The sequence below is a fragment of the Aquarana catesbeiana genome, linkage group LG06 (genome assembly GCF_042186555.1).
Source record: "Aquarana catesbeiana isolate 2022-GZ linkage group LG06, ASM4218655v1, whole genome shotgun sequence".
NCBI classification, from domain to species: Eukaryota; Metazoa; Chordata; class Amphibia; order Anura; family Ranidae; genus Aquarana; species Aquarana catesbeiana.
Window position 1 is genome coordinate 101026469 of NC_133329.1, and position 19410 is coordinate 101045878.

Here is a 19410-nt window from a genome sequence, read left to right on the forward strand (position 1 = left end):
GGTTACCGTGGAGATTACCCATCTGTCCTGGAAGTCCTCCTGCCGGAGCTTTGAGAACTGTAGTAGTCTTCCCCCCACTCGAGCGAGCGGGGGCGCCCCTTCATGAAGAGGCCTTAGTGTCTTGTCTAGAAGACTTCTTCCCCCAGGACTTCTTTTGTCCCTGGGGTTGACTCTTGTTTCTTGCCCCAGACGGAGGAGGCCGTCGTGACTGCCTGGAGGCTGAAGCCCCTGGCGCTGGGGATCCTTTATCCCAGAGCTCCTCTGCCTGAGGGTCTTGGGAAAAAGAGGAAGGCCTAGTACGTTTTGTTCCAATGAGTGAAGCTGTAATCATGGCCATTAATCTTTCCTCTAACCCAGTAATGGTTGAGGAAAAAACCTCTTGTGTAATGTATACAGGGGCTGAAGTGCCGGAAGCAGGTACAGCCCCTGACCCCAACGGCTCTCCCTGGCCAGCCGTCCCTGGCCCCTCAGGGGGAAGGATGTAGCAGACAGGGGGTCCTCAGAACCTGAACGAGATCCCCTAGTGTCTCTGGTTCTGGGGGTACTTGAACCTCTTCTACCCATAGTGCAAAGCAACAAGGTGTGAGGTATCCAAAATGAAAACTGACTGCTGAGCGATTTAGTCTGGCAAAAGCCTTGCTACCAAATGCCCAGTCTGGTGTTACCTTAGTAAATGCAGCCTAGGAGAATGCCTGTGTCCCACTTTACATGCGACTGTCAGCTCTGTGTCCCTCCAAGGCTCAGAGCACCTGTAAAGTGTGCTTTAAATAGCCATGCTTCTGGCACTGTGGGCGTCTGAGCATGCTGACGCTGTGCTGACGCCCTGCCCCCCCTTCGTTTTTTCGAAAAATCGCTTCCCGCGCGAGCCTGACCCTTCCGGAAAAGCATGGAGGGAGGCTGGGGGTGGAGGAGGAAGGAGAGAGGCCGGCAGCGATGGGGCCTGCATACCTGCAATGGCGGCGGCGGCAGTGGCGGTGACAGTGCGGTGTAAAAACCGTCTCACAGCCCACTTGCGGCCTCCCCCTAGCCTGGGGGGAATATCCCAGAGGAGAAAACCCCCCATCCCATCCTACCTGGAGCCGGTCGGAGGAGCTTGTACAGCGTTGAACGCTGAGACAGAAATCAGCATGAGAAGGTATGTGCTCTTGGCAGCCCCCGGTGGTCACAATAGGCATAGCATGCATTTACCTTAAAGGAGAAAACCTACTAGAATTCAAAATTCTGTGGAATCTCCTCTTACCTTATCCAGCCACAGGGTGCTGTATCTACAGACCCAATCTTCACCTCTCACGGTGGGCTCTGTTTAAAAAAACCGTGAGAGACTGGGGCCCCCTACAAATAGGGGGATCCTGCAGTTCTGGCCCTGTAAAGCACCAAGCCGGAAATTAGGAGATTTAAAGCCATTTTCTGATCTGCGGGGTCCAGCTCTCTAAAAAGAGAAGCGTTACGGGTAAAACCTCGTTTCTTCGGACACGAGGCCCGGGTACCATCCAATTCGGCCATGAAAGGACACTTTGAATGGATCCGGTTCGCCTGGCTTGCCCCAGTATAGGATATCAGGATATTCCCTTTGGAGCTCAGCACAGGACATCTTTACACGTCCAACACCTAAGACACTGGCGTAAAAACTGAGGTATCCCTGCAAGGGGGAGGGATTATATAGGGGGTTGAACTTCCTGATAGGGTGTGACCAGTGTCCAATACCTAAAGGTACCTACATAACCCATCAGTTATTACTGTGGCTCTGTGTCTTGTGATGTTCGAGAAAGAAATGCTCAGGTGTGACCTTACCGCCCCCAATCACCTACCTACAAATGTACACAGCAGCTGCTCAGGTCCGCTCGCACCGCCTTGATGCTTCACTGTTTGGCAAATTTAACTCAGCATGTCGTGTTTGGCAGGCACATGGGACATGGTTGTGACACACTATTTCAATGTATAATCTCCTTTGGAATAAAAAAACAGGCATTCAGAAGGTGGCAGTATCACCATCTGAACATCTGCAAACTGCTGCTCAGCCGCCTCTGAAACACAATCCACCACAGATCACTTTTCAGGTGGGCGGTAAAGTTTAAAGCTGTGTGAAAAGGGGTCTTTTCCCCCTTGCGATCTTAACAGTATTTCCCGATTCTTTCTCTGCTCTTTTCCCTAGAAAATTACTTAGAACCCCCAAACATATATATATATATTTTTTTTTTTAGTAGGGACCCTAGAGAATAAAATGGTGTTTGTTGCAATATTTTATCTCACACTAGATTTGAGCAGCAGTCTTTCAAATGCAATTTTTTTGGAAAAAATTACACTTTAATGAATTACAAAAAAACTAACCAGTAAAGTTAGCCCATTTTTTTTGTTGTATAATGTGAAAGATTTTACACCGCGAGAATTGTGAGAGAATCGTGATCTTTATTCTAAGCAAAAAAATCGTGATTCTCATTTTGGCCAGAATCTTGCAGCTCTAATTCCCGGCAGTACTCCCTTTCCGGTTGCTCTACACTCACACCTGTGCTTGTGCAGTACAATGATGGTTTACTGCATTATTCACCTTGACACTTCACATTGTCTGTACTGACGCTTGGCATTCAAGTCTTATTGCACTTGACCTTGTAAGACGAATGAGATGTATTGTAAAACCCAATAAACACAATTTATTGATATGTGAAGAAATGTAATGCGGAACTAAAATCCTGCAATAAAAGACCTCTATGAGTTAAAGAAACGTGTATTGTTTCCCAAAACACCTCTCCCCGGCTCCCAGCAGCCTTTTTTTTCTATGTACACAGCACATTCATTGTTCTCTATACATCCTGGCTCACCTATGTGCAGTTGTTACATCATTAATGGCTATCCAATGGCCATAGAGGAGCCTCGCAGGATGCTTAAGAAGTGGCAGCGGAGATGCCGTGTTGGCTGGAGCAGTGACTGGTGGAAGAGGCCGCTGTAGGAGGTAACTGCAATGAAGATGGAGTATGCTGTGCAGATTTGAACCTTACAAAACCTCGCCCCCCCCCCCCAATCCATGCGCCCGGCCCCTAATCTACATGCAGGGTGACGGGCACACGGATTTCAATGTTTTGTTTTTTTTTTTTTTAAACCTATAATTAGAGCCGGAGGCTCTAATTGGCTTCAAAAAGGGTATGTTCACCCAGTTGTGTGACATTAGCAAATTAATATTCGCTAACGTCTTCCTGTTTCTCCTCCCGGCCAATCAGGAAGCGGGTCCCGAGACTCGATTGACCGCAAATCATAAGACCCCATTTTGCCGTGAGTCCTAAGTCCTGATTGGTCAGGACGAGGAGCGACTGCTGGGACTCGGGAGAAGACGCGGGGGGGGGAGCCGCCAAAGCCGTGACCTGGATGGGGTAAGTGTGGGGCTGGCGGGGTGGCCACCCGCGATCGCTCCACAGAGAGCCAGAATGGGGATTTGTCAATGTAAAACAGACAGATCCCCGTTCTGACAGGGGAGGAAAGACAGATCTGCTGTTCCTAGTGATTAGAAACAGCGATCTATCTCCTCCTCAGGTCAGTCCCCTCCCCCTTACAGTTAGAAACACCTCCCAGGGAACACATTTAACCCCTTGATCGCCCCCTAGTGTTAATCCCTTTCCTGGCAGTGACATTTACACAGTAATCAGTGCATTTTTATAGCACTGATTGCTGTATAAATGTCAATGGACCCAAAAATGTGTCAAAAGTGTCCAATCTGTCTGCCGCAATGTTGCAGTCCCGCTAAAAATCACAGATTATTAGTGAAACTGTCATTACTAGTAAAAGAAAAAAAATAAATAAAAATGCCATAAATCTATCCCCTATTTTGTAGACGCTATAACTTTTGTGCAAACCAATCAATATACGCTTATTGCGATCTTTTTTTACCACAAATATGTAGAAGAATACATAATGGCCTAAACTGATGAAGAAATTCGTTTTTTGTTTTTTTTGGGGGGGGATATTTATTATAGCAAAAAGTAAAAAATATTTTTTTTTCAAAATTGATGCTCTTTTTTTGTTTAAAGCGCAAAAAATAAAAAACGCAGAGATGATCAAATACCACCAAAAGAAATCTCTATTTGTGGGGGAAAAAGGATGTCAATTTTGTTTCGCGCAATTGTCAGTTAAATCGACGCAGTGCCGTATCGCAAAAAAAAATGGCCTGGTCATTAAGGGGGAAAATCCTTCCGGGGCTGCAGAGGTTAAATTCGTCTAGCGGATCGGATGGAAGTCGGGTGTTAACAGACAGGTGGTCCGTTTAAATTCGACTGCCTATAGAGGAGATCGGGCCGTGTCCCCTCTGCATAAGTGGAGCAGACACAGACCTGTCATCCGCCTGCTCAGCGGGGATTAGTGGACAGATCCCCCGCCGAGCAGGCAAATCTGCTGGCGGAGTCCGCCTGTGTGAAAGGGGCCTAAGTGTGTAATATATCTCTCCTTCTCCACCCCTGGGCCAATCACCAACAACTATGTAATGCAAGGGCCTGCCTGGCTGGATAACAGATTGATTGGATAGGTGCTCATATTACATAGTTATGGTAAATCTAAAGTTGATTGTGCAAAGATTGTATTGTGTATGGTGACCATAAAGAATACAATCTGATTGTACAATCTCCTTTAGGTTCACCATACAGGTTACAAACTGACCATACAAATCTCTGTACAATCAACTGTAGAGATTTACCAAAACTATGTAATATGAGGACCTACCTGAACTATCTAATCAATCTCTATCCAATCAGGCAGGCCTTGTACTACATACAAAGTTGGTAGATCTACAGGAGATTGTAATGTGTGTGGTGAGCTTTAGATTTATCATCAACTATGTAGTGCAAAGGCCTGCCTGATTGAAAACAAACTTAATGGATTGCTTAGGTTTGTCCTTATAGCATATCGTTTTGGTAAATCTCTGTACAGAGAATGTACAATCTGATTGTATCGTGGCCAGGTTACCAGCCCCTGTGGGCTGAAAAGGCTAATGCCGCGTACACACGATCGGAAATTCGGCCAGCAAAAGACCGATGAGAGCTTTTGGTCGGAAAATGCGACTGTGTGTATGCTCCATCGGACTTTTGCTGGCAGAATTCCCGCCAGCAATAGATTGAGAACAGGTTCTCAATTTTTCGATCGTAAAAAGTTCCGATCGGAAATTCCGATCATCTGTACATATTCCAACGAGCAAAATTCTTACGCATGCTCGGAAACAATTCCACGCATGCTCGGAAGCATTGAACTTCATTTTCTCAGCTCGTCGACGTGTTGTACGTCACCACGTTCTTGACGGTCGCAAGTTCAGAGAACTTTTGTGTGACCGTGTGTATGCAAGGCAAGCTTGAGCGGAATTCCGGCGGAAAATCCGCTTGTGTGTACGCGGCATTAAGCTAATCATATACGTTACAATATGACCATGAGATTTCCTGTAATATGGGAACCTAACTAAACTATCCAACCAATCTGTATCCAGTCGGATAGGTCCTTGCATTACATATTGGTAAATCTAAACAGAGCTGGACTGGGACAAACATTTGGCCCTGGACTTCATTCAGACAGGCCCACTCTAATTTTGAGTGTCCCTATCAGCCCCCCCTTCACATCAGAGTGTCCCCATCAGCACCCCCTTCACATCAGTGTCCCCATCAGCACCCCCTTCACATCAGTGTCCCCATCAGCACCCCCTTACATCACAGTGTCCCCATCAGCACCCCCTTACATCACAGTGTCCCCATCAGAATCCCCTTACATCACAGTGTCCCCATCAGCACCCCCTTACATCAGTGTCCCCATCAGAACCCCCTTACATCACAGTGTCCCCATCAGAACCCCCTTACATCACAGTGTCCCCATCAGAACCCCCTTACATCAGAGTGTCCCCATCAGAACCCCCTTACATCACAGTGTCCCCATCAGAACCCCCTTACATCACAGTGTCCCCATCAGAACCCCCTTACATCACAGTGTCCCCATCAGAACCCCCTTACATCACAGTGTCCCCATCAGAACCCCCTTACACCACAGTGTCCCCATCAGCAGTCCCCTTACATCAGAGTGTCCTCATCAGCACCGCCTTACATCAGAGTGTCCCCATCAGCACCCCCTTACATCAGAGTGTCCCCATCAGCACCCCCTTACATCAGAGTGTCCCCATCAGCACCCCCTTACATCACAGTGTCCCCATCAGCATCTTCTTACATCAGAGTGTCCCCATCAGCACCCCCTTACATCACAGTGTCCTCATCAGCACCCCCTTACATCACAGTGTCCCCATCAGCACCCCCTTACATCACAGTGTCCCCATCAGCACCCCCTTACATCAGAGTGTCCCCATCAGCACCCCCTTACATCAGAGTGTCCCCATCAGCTCCCCCTTACATCAGAGTGTCCCCATCAGCACCCCCTTACATCAGAGTGTCCCCATCAGCACCCCCTTACATCACAGTGTCCCCATCAGCATCTTCTTACATCAGAGTGTCCCCATCAGCACCCCCTTACATCACAGTGTCCTCATCAGCACCCCCTTACATCACAGTGTCCCCATCAGCACCCCCTTACATCACAGTGTCCCCATCAGCACCCCCTTACATCAGAGTGTCCCCATCAGCACCCCCTTACATCACAGTGTCCCCATCAGCATCTTCTTACATCAGAGTGTCCCCATCAGCACCCCCTTACATCACAGTGTCCTCATCAGCACCCCCTTACATCACAGTGTCCCCATCAGCACCCCCTTACATCACAGTGTCCCCATCAGCACCCCCTTACATCAGAGTGTCCCCATCAGCACCCCCTTACATCAGAGTGTCCCCATCAGCTCCCCCTTACATCAGAGTGTCCCCATCAGCACCCCCTTACATCAGAGTGTCCCCATCAGCACCCCCTTACATCACAGTGTCCCCATCAGCATCTTCTTACATCAGAGTGTCCCCATCAGCACCCCCTTACATCACAGTGTCCTCATCAGCACCCCCTTACATCACAGTGTCCCCATCAGCACCCCCTTACATCACAGTGTCCCCATCAGCACCCCCTTACATCAGAGTGTCCCCATCAGCACCCCCTTACATCAGAGTGTCCCCATCAGCTCCCCTTTACATCAGAGTGTCCCCATCAGAACCCCCTTACATCAGAGTGTCCCCCCTCTCCTCCCCCTCCCATGTGTACTCACAGATCTGAAGGCAGCTTCTCATTCCTCTCTCCAGTCAAGTGATAAGGGGAGAGAGGAAGGAAAGTTTGCTGGCTGTCTATCTCCCCCTGCAGGCTGGAGGGAGCAGAAAGCTTAATCCTTACTCCAAAAAGTGCCGGCAGCTGCTCCTTGGTGACAGGAGTGAAATCACGATCATTCACTGTCAGTGAGGAGCGGCTCCAGGACTGCGCCTGACCGGCCCACTGATCCATCGGCCCACCGGGAAACTCCCAGTAGTCCCGATAGGCCAGTACATGCCTGAATCTAAAGCAGAGTGCATAATCAGATTGTAAGGTGCTTGATGAGCTTTCATCTCGGAAACAAGTAAGTGCAGACAGTCAGACGACTTACCATCTCTCAGAGTCCAAATCACATCTCCAGTCTTCTTACTGACAGCGTGCAAACTCCCGTCCAGTGTGGACACGAAGAGGAGGGATTCTGGGAGGGAGACGGAGGCCCCGGCATCACACTACAACAGAGGAGACATCAAGACACCATGTAAGAGGAGTGACACCGCGCACATCCAACATTCACTTACCAGCTACTAAATCAACGTTTTTCTGCAACTTGACAGATGAAAACCGATTGGTTACTCTGGGTAACAGATCCATTAAAAGGAGACCTGCACTAAGAGAAACATCCCACTACTGCTGATCTTATACTGAAGCTGCTGGTTGCCTGGCTCTCTCTGGCTGCCAGTGTCTGATTTATTCTCCTGGCATAAAAGGAAGATCAGAGAAGTCGGCGTGAAGTCTGAATTCCTAATTGCGAAGTGTATTCCAAGTCAGAGACTCTGACGTGGCCAGTGGATTAACATGACAGCCTGGGATTTAGCATTACCACAGAGAGGTCAGAAAAAATCTTCTATATTAGGTACAGATCGGGTTCCCTTTTAATCAGACTAAAGCTGGTCATACACTATACAATCTGATTGTACAATCTCCATTACCTATGTAGTGCAAGGGGCTGCCTGATTTGATACTAATGGAATAGATTGTTTAGGTGTGCACTCATGTGACATCATTCTGATCAATCTAAAAGGAGATTGTACGGTGTATGGACAGGCTGTAGCAAGTTTTAGGAACACATGATCTTTGTAGGGAAAGAAAAATTCATCTGTGATGTTGGAAATTTTCATCTACTTAAGACAGCGTTTTTTGGCTAAGATATAATCGGGATAGTACCGTGTTGGACCCCCTTTTGACATCAGAACTGCTTTAATTCTCTGGGGCATAGATCCAAAACGGTGCCGGAAACGTTCCTCAGAGATTTTGGTCCATATTGACAGGATAGCATCACGCAGTTGCTGCAGATTTGTCGGCTGCACATCCATGATGTGAATCTCCCGTTCCACCACATCCCAAAGGTGCTCTATTTGGTTGAGATCTGGTGAGTGTGGAGGCCATTGGAGTACAGTGACCTCGTTGTCATGTTCAAGAAACCAGTGGTGCGTTTGTGTCATTTGACAGAAAATATGATTGCAGACTGATTGCTCATGCCATTTTGTATAATTTGTAAAACCTTTAATAAAGAAAATTGAAAAAGAAAGCAGTGGTGAGAAGATTTGAGTTTTGTGACATGGTGCATTATCCTGCTGGAAGGAGACATCAGAAGATGTGTACACTGTAGTCATAAAGGGATGGACATGGTCAGCAACAATCCTCAGGTAGGCCATGGTGTTTAAACAATGCTCAGTTGGTACTAAGGGGCCCAAAGTGTGCCAAGAAAATATCCTCCACACCATTACACCACCACCAGCCTGAACCATTGATACAAGGCAGGATGGATCTATGCTTTCATGTTCTTTACGCCAAATTCTGACCCGACCATCTGAATGTCACAGCTGAAATCGAGAATCATCAGACCAGGCAACGTTTTTCCAATCTTCTATTGTCCAATTTTGGTGATCCTGTGCCAATTGTAGCTGGTTTCCTGTTCTTAGCTGACAGCAGTGGCACCTGGTGTGGTCTTCTGCTGCTGTAGACCATCTGCTTCAAGATTCGGTGTGTTGTGCATTCAGAGATGGTATTCCTCATACCTTGGTTGTAACGAGTGGTTATTTGAGTTACTGTTGCCTTTCTATCATCTCAAACCAGTCTGTCCATTCTCCTCTGACCTCAACAAGGCATTTTCCTCCACACAACTGCCGCTTACTGGATATTTTCTCTTTTTCTGACTATCCTCTGTAAAGCGGAGTGATAGTTGTGTGTGAAAATCCCAGTAGATCAGCATTTTTAGAAATACTCAGACCAGCCCGTCTGGCACCAACAACCATGCCATGTTCAAAGTCACTTAAATCCCTTTTCTTCCCCATTCTGATGCTCAGTTTGAACTTCAGGAAGTTGTCTTCACCACAGCTAGAGACCTAAATGCATTGAGTTGCTGCCATGTTATTGGCTGATTAGCAATTTGTGTTACCAAGTGTACCTAATAAAGTGGCCGGTGAGTGTATATCGACATACTTGTTTCAGGTCAATCATTCATAAAGTACTGAAGCCATTAAAATTGGCAGGCCAGCCAGGTAATTAGCATTTTCAAAAGTAGAGGCCATCAATAGCAACCTCCACAATTACTCTCTAAGGGCTGGTTCACACCAGATGCAGTCCAGTGCATTTTTAATCTGCATCAAAATCGCTTGCACAGTGTTTTCTATGTATTTCAATGGCTGTAGTTCACACCAGTGCACTCAGTTCTAGTGCAGTCAACAAACGTAGATCATGTTGCATTTTTTATGTATGGAATGCATCTGAAACACAGCAAAATGCATCAAAAACATGTCAAAATGCATCAAAAATGCAGTGGAACGCACTGTAAGGCATCAAAAATCACATAAAAACGCAGTAGAACAAGGACTCTAGTACAGGATTGTCTCATCGTTATGAAGTCCTCTGAGTGTACACAGCAGACGGTTCACACGGCTGGCTGCTCCTATGTTTACACTGTGGGTGGATTATCGCCATTACCTCAAACAATGGAACGCACAGGCCGGGGTCACATGACACGGAGCACCACGTCACACTGAACTGCTGCCACACACACACATGACATGATAGGCCCCCCAGGCTTGATGACAAGAAGTTACCATGTCTCTGTCCTGAAAAGACCCCACCTGGTGTCCTGCTGCTGACATCGGGGACCCGGCTATTGTCCCACACAGGAGGAAAATGAATGGCAGTGTCCGGAACATTCCAAAGTCACACACAGGAGGACCATGAGGGACACGGCAATCATGTGCGGGTACTGGTTTTCTGGCCATTGTCCAGTTCCAGCAATGTGGACACAAAACACTGACACAGTCATGAATGGCAGCCTTACAGTGTGTGTCCAGTGTCCACCTGACTATGAACTTCTCTCATTCTGTTCCTTTTGTGTGTGAAGAATACACATTGATCCTGCCAGAAACCCAGTGAGCTCCTAACTTCCTCTGCTCTCTGCGCTGTTATCTCAGACCATGTTATCAATCCTGCCTAGTTCTCCGCAGGCAGCTACAGCCTGGTAACCCTAGGACAGGAAGTAAGCATGGCCACCCTAAGACAGGAAGTGAGGGAGTGTGGTGACCCTAGGACAGGAAGTGAGTGAGCGTGGTCACCCTAAGACAGGCAGTGGGGGAGTGTGGTCACCCTAAGACAGAAAATAAGCATGGTCACCCTAAGACAGGAAGTGATTATGCGTGGTCACCGTAGACCAGGAAGTGAGTGTGGTCACCCTAGGACAGGAATCGAGTGGTCCTTGTCACCCTAGGACAGGAACTGAGTGAGCGTGGTCACCCTAGGACAGGAACTGAGTGAGCGTAGTCACCCTAGGACAGGAAGTGAGTGAGCGTGGTCACCCTAGGACAGAAACTGAGTGAGCGTAGTCACCCTAGGACAGGAACTGAGTGAGCGTGGTCACCCTAGGACAGGAACTGAGTGAGCGTGGTCACCCTAGGACAGGAACTGAGTGAGCGTGGTCACCCTAGGACAGGAACTGAGTGAGCGTGGTCACCCTAGGACAGGAACTGAGTGTGGTCACCCTAGGACAGAAAGTAAGAGAGTGTGGTTATCCTAAGACAGAAACTAGGTGAGCATGGTTACCCTAGGACAGGAAGTAAGAGCGTGGGTTCACCCTAGGACAGGAAGTGAGTGAGCAGGGTCCCGCTAGGATAGGAAGTGAGTATGCATGGTCACCCTAGGACAGGAAGTGAGCACGGTCACCCTAAGACAGGAAGTGAGTATGCTTGGTCACCCTAGGACAGGAAGTGAGTGAGCAGAGTCCTGCTAGGACAGGAAGTGAGTGAGCATGGTCACCCTAGGAAAGGAAGTGAGAGAACAGGGTCACCCTAAGACAGGAAGCGAGTGAGCAGGGTCCTGCTAGTACAGGAAGTATGTGTGGTCACCCTAGAACAGGAAGCAAGTGAGCAGGGTCAACCAAAGACAGAAACTGAGCAAGCATCGTGACCCTAGGATGGGAAGTGAGTGAGTGTGGTTTCTCCTAGGATAGACAGCAAGTGAGCAGGGTCACCGTAAGACAGAGAGTACATTGTCACTTAGGACAGAAAGTGAGTGGGTCTGATCAACCCCCCAAAAAATCCCTAATCTCCACAACATCCAAAGCTGCAATAAATTGGCACCAGATACACTTTGATTGAAATGTTTTAGATCAGTGATATATACAGAGATTACAGGTTCTCTTTGGAGAAAAATTGAACCTTAAACCGCATATAGGGAACACTGAATACATCCCCAGGCACAGCTGTAGTACACCAAATCACCCCACTGCTTGTTGTCGGTAATCGAGTGTTCTGGGGATCCCAACTGCTGAGACATTTTCCCAGAGTTATCCAAAATTGATGAAAAGACGAGAAGAAAACTGGTCAGGGAGGCTGCCAAGAGGCCTACAGAAACATTAAAGGAGCTGCAGGAATATCTGGCAAGTACTGGCTGTGTGGTACATGTGACAACAATCTCCCATATTCTTCATATGTCTGGGCTATGGGGTAGAGTGGCAAGATGGAAGCCTTTTCTTACGAAGAAAAACATGGAAGCCCAGATAAATTTTGCGAAAAACACATCTGAAGTCTCCAAAAAGCATGTGTGAAAAAGTGTTCTGGTCTGATAAAACCAAGGTCGAACTTTTTGGCCATAATTCCAAAAGATATGTTTGGCGCAAAAACAACACTGCAAATCACCAAAAGAACAGAATACCCAAAGTGAAGCATGGTGGTGGTGGCAGCATCATGCTTTGGGGCAGTTTTTCTTCAGCTGAAACATGGGCCTTAGTCAAGGTAGAGGGAATTATGAACAGTTCCAAATATCAGTCAATATTGGCACAAAACCTTCAGGCTTCTGCTAGAAAGCTGAACATAAAGAGGAACTTCATCTTTCAGCCTGACAACGACCCAAAGCATACATCCAAATCAACAAAGGAATGGCTTCACCAGAAGAAGATTCAAGTTTTGGAATGGCCCAGCCAGAGCCCAGACCTGAATCTGATTGAAAATCTGTGGGGTGATCTGAAGAGGGCTGTGCACAGGAGATGTCCTCGCAATCTGACAGATTTGGAGTGTTTTTGCAAAGAGTGGGCAAATATTGCCAAGTCAAGATGTTCCATGCTGATAGATTCATACCCAAAAAGACTGAGTGCTGTAATAAAATCAAAAGGTGCTTCAACAAAGTATTAGTGTAAGGGTGTGCACACTTTTGCAACCGTATTATTTTAGTTTTACTTCCCTCCACCTAAAAGATTTCAGTTTGTTGTTAAATTAAGTTGTACAGTTTATAGGTCACATTAAAGGTGGAAAAAGTTCTGAAATGATTTCTCTTTGTCTCATTTTTTTTTTTACATCACAGAAACCTGACATTTTAACAGGGGTGTAGACTTATTATATCCATTGTACTTTAATTACAAGGAGCACCTCTGGATTCCTGTGCACAGATAAAGCCGTGTCTGATATCCACCTGTTCACTGCAAATATTGATTCACACAGGAGTGTTTCCATGGGAGGAGCGGAGTATTATTTGCACTATGTCAAATGTGACATGATGATTATGTCTGTTCAGGAGGGCTCGGCAGAACCCCACAGCGTGCGATCAATTCTGTTTTCACAGCACAGGCTTTGTCCTGGAACCTGGAGCCTCACAGATTAGAATCTAACAGTCTCCTATTACAGGATTTAATCATTTTCTCTAAGCAGCAGGTTTGTCTTCGGCTTTTAAGCTGAACTCCGGACAAACAACTAAATGCAGTTCAATTACATACAGTATATTACCACAAGTATTGGGACGCCTGCCTTTACACGCACATGAACTTTATTAGCATCCCAGTCTTAGTCCGTAGGGTTCAATATTGAGTTGGCCCACCCTTTGCAGCTAGAACAGCTTCAACTCTTCTGGGAAGGCTGTCCACAAGGTTCAGGAGTGTGTCTATGGGAATGTTTGACCATTCTTCCAAAAGCGCATTTTTGAGATCAGGCACTGATGTAGATGAAAAGGCCTGACAGACACTCGCCTGTCCCATGGTCCAGCACCCGAAGCCTCGCTTCTCTCCCCCTCCTCTCTGCGGCGCCGGCATTGCAAGAGCGGGGCGTGCACTGCGCGTTGTGAATGGTTGGGTAATCTTCTGGGACCTGTGACGTGTCCCAGAAGGCTGCAGGGAGGGAGGGGGGAGAAGTGAACTTCCATGCGGCGCCAGGAGATGAAGTGGGAGCTGGCACTACAAGCGTGGGCACTCAGTCGTGACAGCTTGCGCCTTCACAACCGTGTGCGCACTGCACATGCGCGAGTTGCACTGCGCCTCCTCATTGGTTGGGCAATCTTCTGGGACCTGTAACATGTCCCAGAGGATTGCAGGGAGGGAGGGGGAGAGCAGAACTTCTGCTCGGATCACCTAGACAGCCCGAGCGGAAGTGGGAGCGGGTACCTGTGAAAACTAGGTACCCACTCCTCCCCCCCCCCCAAAAAAAAATAACATGCCAAATGTGGCATGTCAGGGGGTCACAAGTACTTAAAGCGGAAGTTCCATTTTCGGGTGAAACTCCGCTTTAAGGGTTCCCTTCACTGGCACTAAGGGGCCAAGCCCAACCCCTGAAAAACAACCCCAAACCATAATTTGCACTAAGCAAGCAAGTTTGGGGTGGAACTTAAATGGCCTGCACAGAGTCCTGACCTCAACCCGATAGAAAACCTTTGGGATGAATAAGAGTGGAGACTGCGAGCCAGGCCTTCTCAACCACATCAGTGCCTGACCTCACAAATGCACTTCTGGAAGAATGGTCAAACATTCCCATAGACACACTACTAAACCTTGTGGACAGCCTTCCCAGAAGAGTTGAAGCTGTTATAGCTGCAAATAGTGGGCCAACTCAATATTGAACCCTACAGACTAAGGCTGGGATGCCATTAAGGTTCATGTGAGTGTAAAGGTAAACGTCTCAATACTTTTGGTAATATTGTATGTGTCCTGTCTGTCAAAGGATTTGTAAGTCTGTTTAGCTGCCTCTGCCAGACAGCACAGCTAGGTGGGTGACACCCCTTTCTGTACAGAATAAAGTGGTGTCCGCTCTCTGGCCACAGCATTTTGATTGGATGAAAGACAGCACACTAAGGACCCTTTCATACATGCAGTCAGGGGGAGGCAAAAATAGGCAGATGATCTGCAAATTTACCACCCCTGTAATCTAACACAGCGGCTGGAAGGGGTTGTACACATGCTACGGCTGCAATGCTTTGCTTCATGGCCACAGCTGCACTACAGCCTCTCTGCAACCATGTGCAATGCAGGCTTTTTAGGGTTAAAACAGGAGTAAAGAGGTGACAATTTGTCTCGCAGCAGCCTGTCAACTGCCCTCTGAATAGTGTGGATCACTTTTCAGTCGGGCAGCAAGGGCTGCTATAAGTGTAAACGAGCCCTGTGGGCCTATTTAAACTTCCATAAAGTAATGCATGCATTACCATAACAAATGGTAACACACATAACATGCATTGCAGTGCCATTCATTTTGATGCACTGAAGCAACGCACCTGCATTGTAGCACCCTACAACACAGAGCAATGAACGACAGTGCATTGCCATTTATTGTGCTACAAGAAAGGGTCATGACCAATTTTAGGCACAATAGGTTGTGCTGGCAGCCCATTCATTTAAGTAAAGTTCCCTTTGCATTGGAGGTCAGTAAAGAAACATCCCCTTACTTTGATGTTTATTATAAAAAAAAAAAAAAGTACCCATACATTGGTAGTCACTAAGGAAAAGTCCTCATAGTTTGGTAGTCAGTAAGGAAATGTCCCCATACATTGGTGGTCACTAAGAGAATGTCCTCATCCCATTGGTATTCAGTGGAGAAGTGCCCTGTTACTATGGCGGTCAGTGGGAGAGAAAGCTCCTAAGATTGGTGGTTGGTGGTAGAAGGGACCCCATACAGGAGACTAAAAACATCACTGATATAATCTGCAGACTCCAGAAGTGGGAGAGAGAGAACTGATTTGCACGTAACATATACTCTGTATAGTCTCTGACAGTCCCGTAGCAAGTCTTTAATCTACAACAACACTTGTAGTATGTCCGCAGTCTCTGACCATCTCTAGCATGCCCGCAGTCTCTGACCATCTCCTCTAGTATGTCAGCAGTCTCTGGCCATCTCTTCTAGTAAGTCCACAGTCTCTGGCCATCTCTTCTAGTAAGTCTACAGTCTATGATCATCTCTTCTAGTATGTCCGCAGTCTCTGACCATCTCCTCTAGTATGTCAGCAGTCTATGACCATCTCTTCTAGTATGTCCGCAGTCTATGACCATCTCTTCTAGTATGTCCGCAGTCTCTGACCATCTCTTCTAGTATGTCCGCAGTCTCTGACCATCTCTTCTAGTATGTCCGCAGTCTCTGACCATCTCCTCTCGTATGTCAGCAGTCTCCGGCCATCTCTTCTAGTAAGTCTACAGTCTATGACCATCTTTTCTAGTATGTCGACAGTCTATGACCATCTCTTCTAGTATGTCCGCAGTCTATGACCATCTCTTCTAGTATGTCCGCAGTCTCTGACCATCTCTTCTAGTATGTCCGCAGTCTCTGACCATCTCTTCTAGTATGTCCGCAGTCTCTGACCATCTCCTCTCGTATGTCAGCAGTCTCCGGCCATCTCTTCTAGTAAGTCTACAGTCTATGACCATCTCTTCTAGTATGTCCGCAGTCTCTGACCATCTCTTCTAGCATGTCCGCAGTCTCTGACCATCTCTTCTAGCATATCCGCAGTCTCTGACCATCTCTACTAGTATGTCTGCAGTCTCTTTGGGCTCGATTCACATCTATGCATGTTGCTTTTGAGCATTTCTGCAGTGCTTTTTGCTGTGCTTTCTGCGTTTTTGTAACCGTGTTTTCACCGCGATTTCCCCCAACAACACTTGTAGTATGTCCGCAGTTTCTGACCATCTCCTCTAGTAGGTTAGCAGTCTCTGGCCATCTCTTCTAGTATGTCCATAGTCTCTGGCCATCTCCTCTATTATGTCCGCAGTCTCTGGCCATCTCCTCTATTATGTCCGCAATCTGACAAGCTATTCTAGCATGTCCGCAGTCTCTGGCCATCTCTTCTAGTATGTCCGTAGTCTCTGGCCATCTCCTCTATTATGTCTCTGTAGTCTCTAGCCATCTCCTCTATTATGTCCGCAGTCTCTGGCCATCTCCTCTAGTATGTCCACAGTCTCTGACCATCTATTCTAGTATGTCCGCAGTCTCTGGCTATCTCTTCTAGTATGTCCGTAGTCACTGGCCATCTCCTCTATTATGTCCGCAGTCTCTGGCCATCTCCTCTAGTATGTCCACAGTCTCTGACCATCTATTCCAGTATGTCTGCAGTCTCTGGCCATCTCTTCTAGTATGTCTGTAGTCTCTGGCCATCTCCTCTATTATGTCCGCAGTCTCTAGCCATCTCCTCTATTATGTCCGCAGTCTCTGACCATCTTTTCTAGTATGTCCGCAGTCTCTTACCATCTCTTCTAGTATGTCCGCAGTCTCAGACCATGTATTCTAGTATGTCTGCAGTCTCAGACCATGTATTCTAGTACGTCCGTAGTCTCTAGCAATCTCCTCTATTATGTCAGCAGTCTCTGGCCATCTCCTCTATTATGTCTGCAGTCTCTGATCATCTCTTCTAGTATGTCCGCAGTCTCTGACCATCTCGTCTAGTATGTTTACAGTCTATGATCATCTCTTCTAGTATGTCCGCAGTCTCTGACCATCTCTTCTAGTATGTCTGCAGTCTCTTTAGGCTCGATTCACATCTATGCATGTTGCTTTTGAGCATTTCTGCAGTGCTTTTTGCTGTGCTTTCTGTGTTTTTGTAACCGTGTTTGCACCGCGATTTTGCAATTTGTGTGTTTTTTGGGGGGTTTTTTACATTCACTGTATATAACTGGTTGCTAAAGAGCGGGTCGGGAAGCCGCTGCCGCATCCTTAAAGCGGTGTTCCACCCATCTAAAAGTCAGCAGCTACAAAAAGTGTAGCTGCTGACTTTTAATAATCAGACACTTACCTGTCCCACGGTCCAGCAATGCAGGCTCATGAAGCCCCACTCCTCTCCCCCTGCTATCCGAGGCACCGACATTCTAGCTGCGGGAGCCTGGCTGTGGCTTCACAGCCGGGCGCACACTGCGCATGCGCGGGCCGCGCTGGGCGCTGTGAATGGTCGGGCAATCTTCTGGGACCTGTGACGTGTCCCAAAAGATTGCAGGGAGGGAGGGGGGAGAGGTGATTTTCCTTCCAGCGCCATGGAGTCCAGGGGGGAAGTGGGAGCTGGGTGCACATAAAAACAAGGAATCCGCTGCCCCCCAAAAAAATGACATGCCAAATGTGGCATGTCAGGGGGTCACCATCACTTAAAGCGGAAGTTCCATTTTTGGGTGGAACTCTGCTTTAACGACCGATGAGTCATCAGCTGTCAGCGAGCTTACCTGCTGACAGCTGAATGAAAAAAAAAAAAGTGGCAACTAAGCAAATTTGCGACAAAAACCGCGTGGGGTCTCCCCTCAAAGACCATACCAGACCCTTCGGTCTGGATTTGGAGGGGACACCCCCATGCCAAAATAAAAAAAAAAAAAAAAAAATGGAGTGGACCCCCCCCCTCAAAATCCATACCAGACCCTTATCTAAGCATGCAGCCCGGTAGCTCAGGAAAGAGAGGGGACGAGTGAGCGCCCCCCCCCTCTGAACCATACCAAGCCGCATGGCCTCAACATGGGGGGGTTGGGTGCTTTGTTAATGGGGACAAGGGCCTCTTCACCACAACCCTGGCCAGTGTCTGTCTGGGTTTTTGGGTGGGGGGCTTATCGGAATCTGGAAGCCCCCTTTAACAAGGGGACCCCCAGATCCCACCCCCACATGTGAATGGGTATCGGGCACATAGTACCCCTACCCATTCACCAAAAAAGCAGTGAAATGTAAAAAAAACAAGGAGACGGTTTTTAACAAGTCCTTTATTAAAAAAATAGCTCCAAGCTGTCTACTCCTGCTGCAGTCTCCCCGAGCCATATTCTCCCACCTGAGTCTCTCCCGCACCGCTGTCTTCTTCCTCGTCGCCGGTTACCCGCTAAAAACAAAAAAGATCACTTTTGTCCTGAGGCTGTCTTCCTCCGTTGTGACGTCCCCCACTGTCTGACATCTCTTATATAGCCATGGGGCGTGGCCATCCGATGATGTTACCCAGAGAGCCCGCCCCTTGTGAACAAGAGCGGCCTTTTTTGTTTTTAGCGGGTAACCGGCGGCGAGGAAGAAGACAGCAGCGGCGGGGAAGAAGAAGACAGCTGTGCGGTAGAAGACAGCTCCGGGAGAAGATGGTGGCAGGAGAGATGGCAGTGGGAGAAGAGAGCTCGAGGAGAAGATGGCACTGGGAGAAGACTGGGGGGAGAAGACTGCTCAGAGCTATTTTTTAAATAAAAGAACTTGTCAAAAACCAGCTCTTGTTTTTTTTTTTATACATTTCACTGCTTTTTTGGCGAATGGGTAGGGGTACGATGTAACCGATACACATTTACATAAAGGGGGGGGGGCGGGATCTAGGGGTTCCCTTGTTAAAGGTGGGCTTCCAGATTACGATAAGCCCTCCACCCGCACACCCCGACAAGGGTCTGGTATGGTCTTTGTGGGGGGGGCCCCACAACGTTTTTTTGATGAATTTTTATAAGCTGGCAATCTTTTTTTTTTTTTTTTTACATTCAGCTGTCAGTGGGAAAGCCCGCTGACAGCTGATGACTCATTGGTTGTTAAGGACACGGCG

General features: G+C 47.6%; 1 protein-coding gene across 1 annotated transcript in view; it reads right to left on the reverse strand.

The window, feature by feature from the left end:
* ERN2 (endoplasmic reticulum to nucleus signaling 2) overlaps nt 1-19410 on the reverse strand; it is a 105344-nt gene that overhangs the window by 80094 nt on the left and 5840 nt on the right. Inside the window, exon 2 of the mRNA XM_073636534.1 lies at nt 7523-7640. Coding sequence (XP_073492635.1) covers nt 7523-7640 — 118 coding nt within the window. The remainder of the gene's footprint in view (nt 1-7522; nt 7641-19410) is intronic.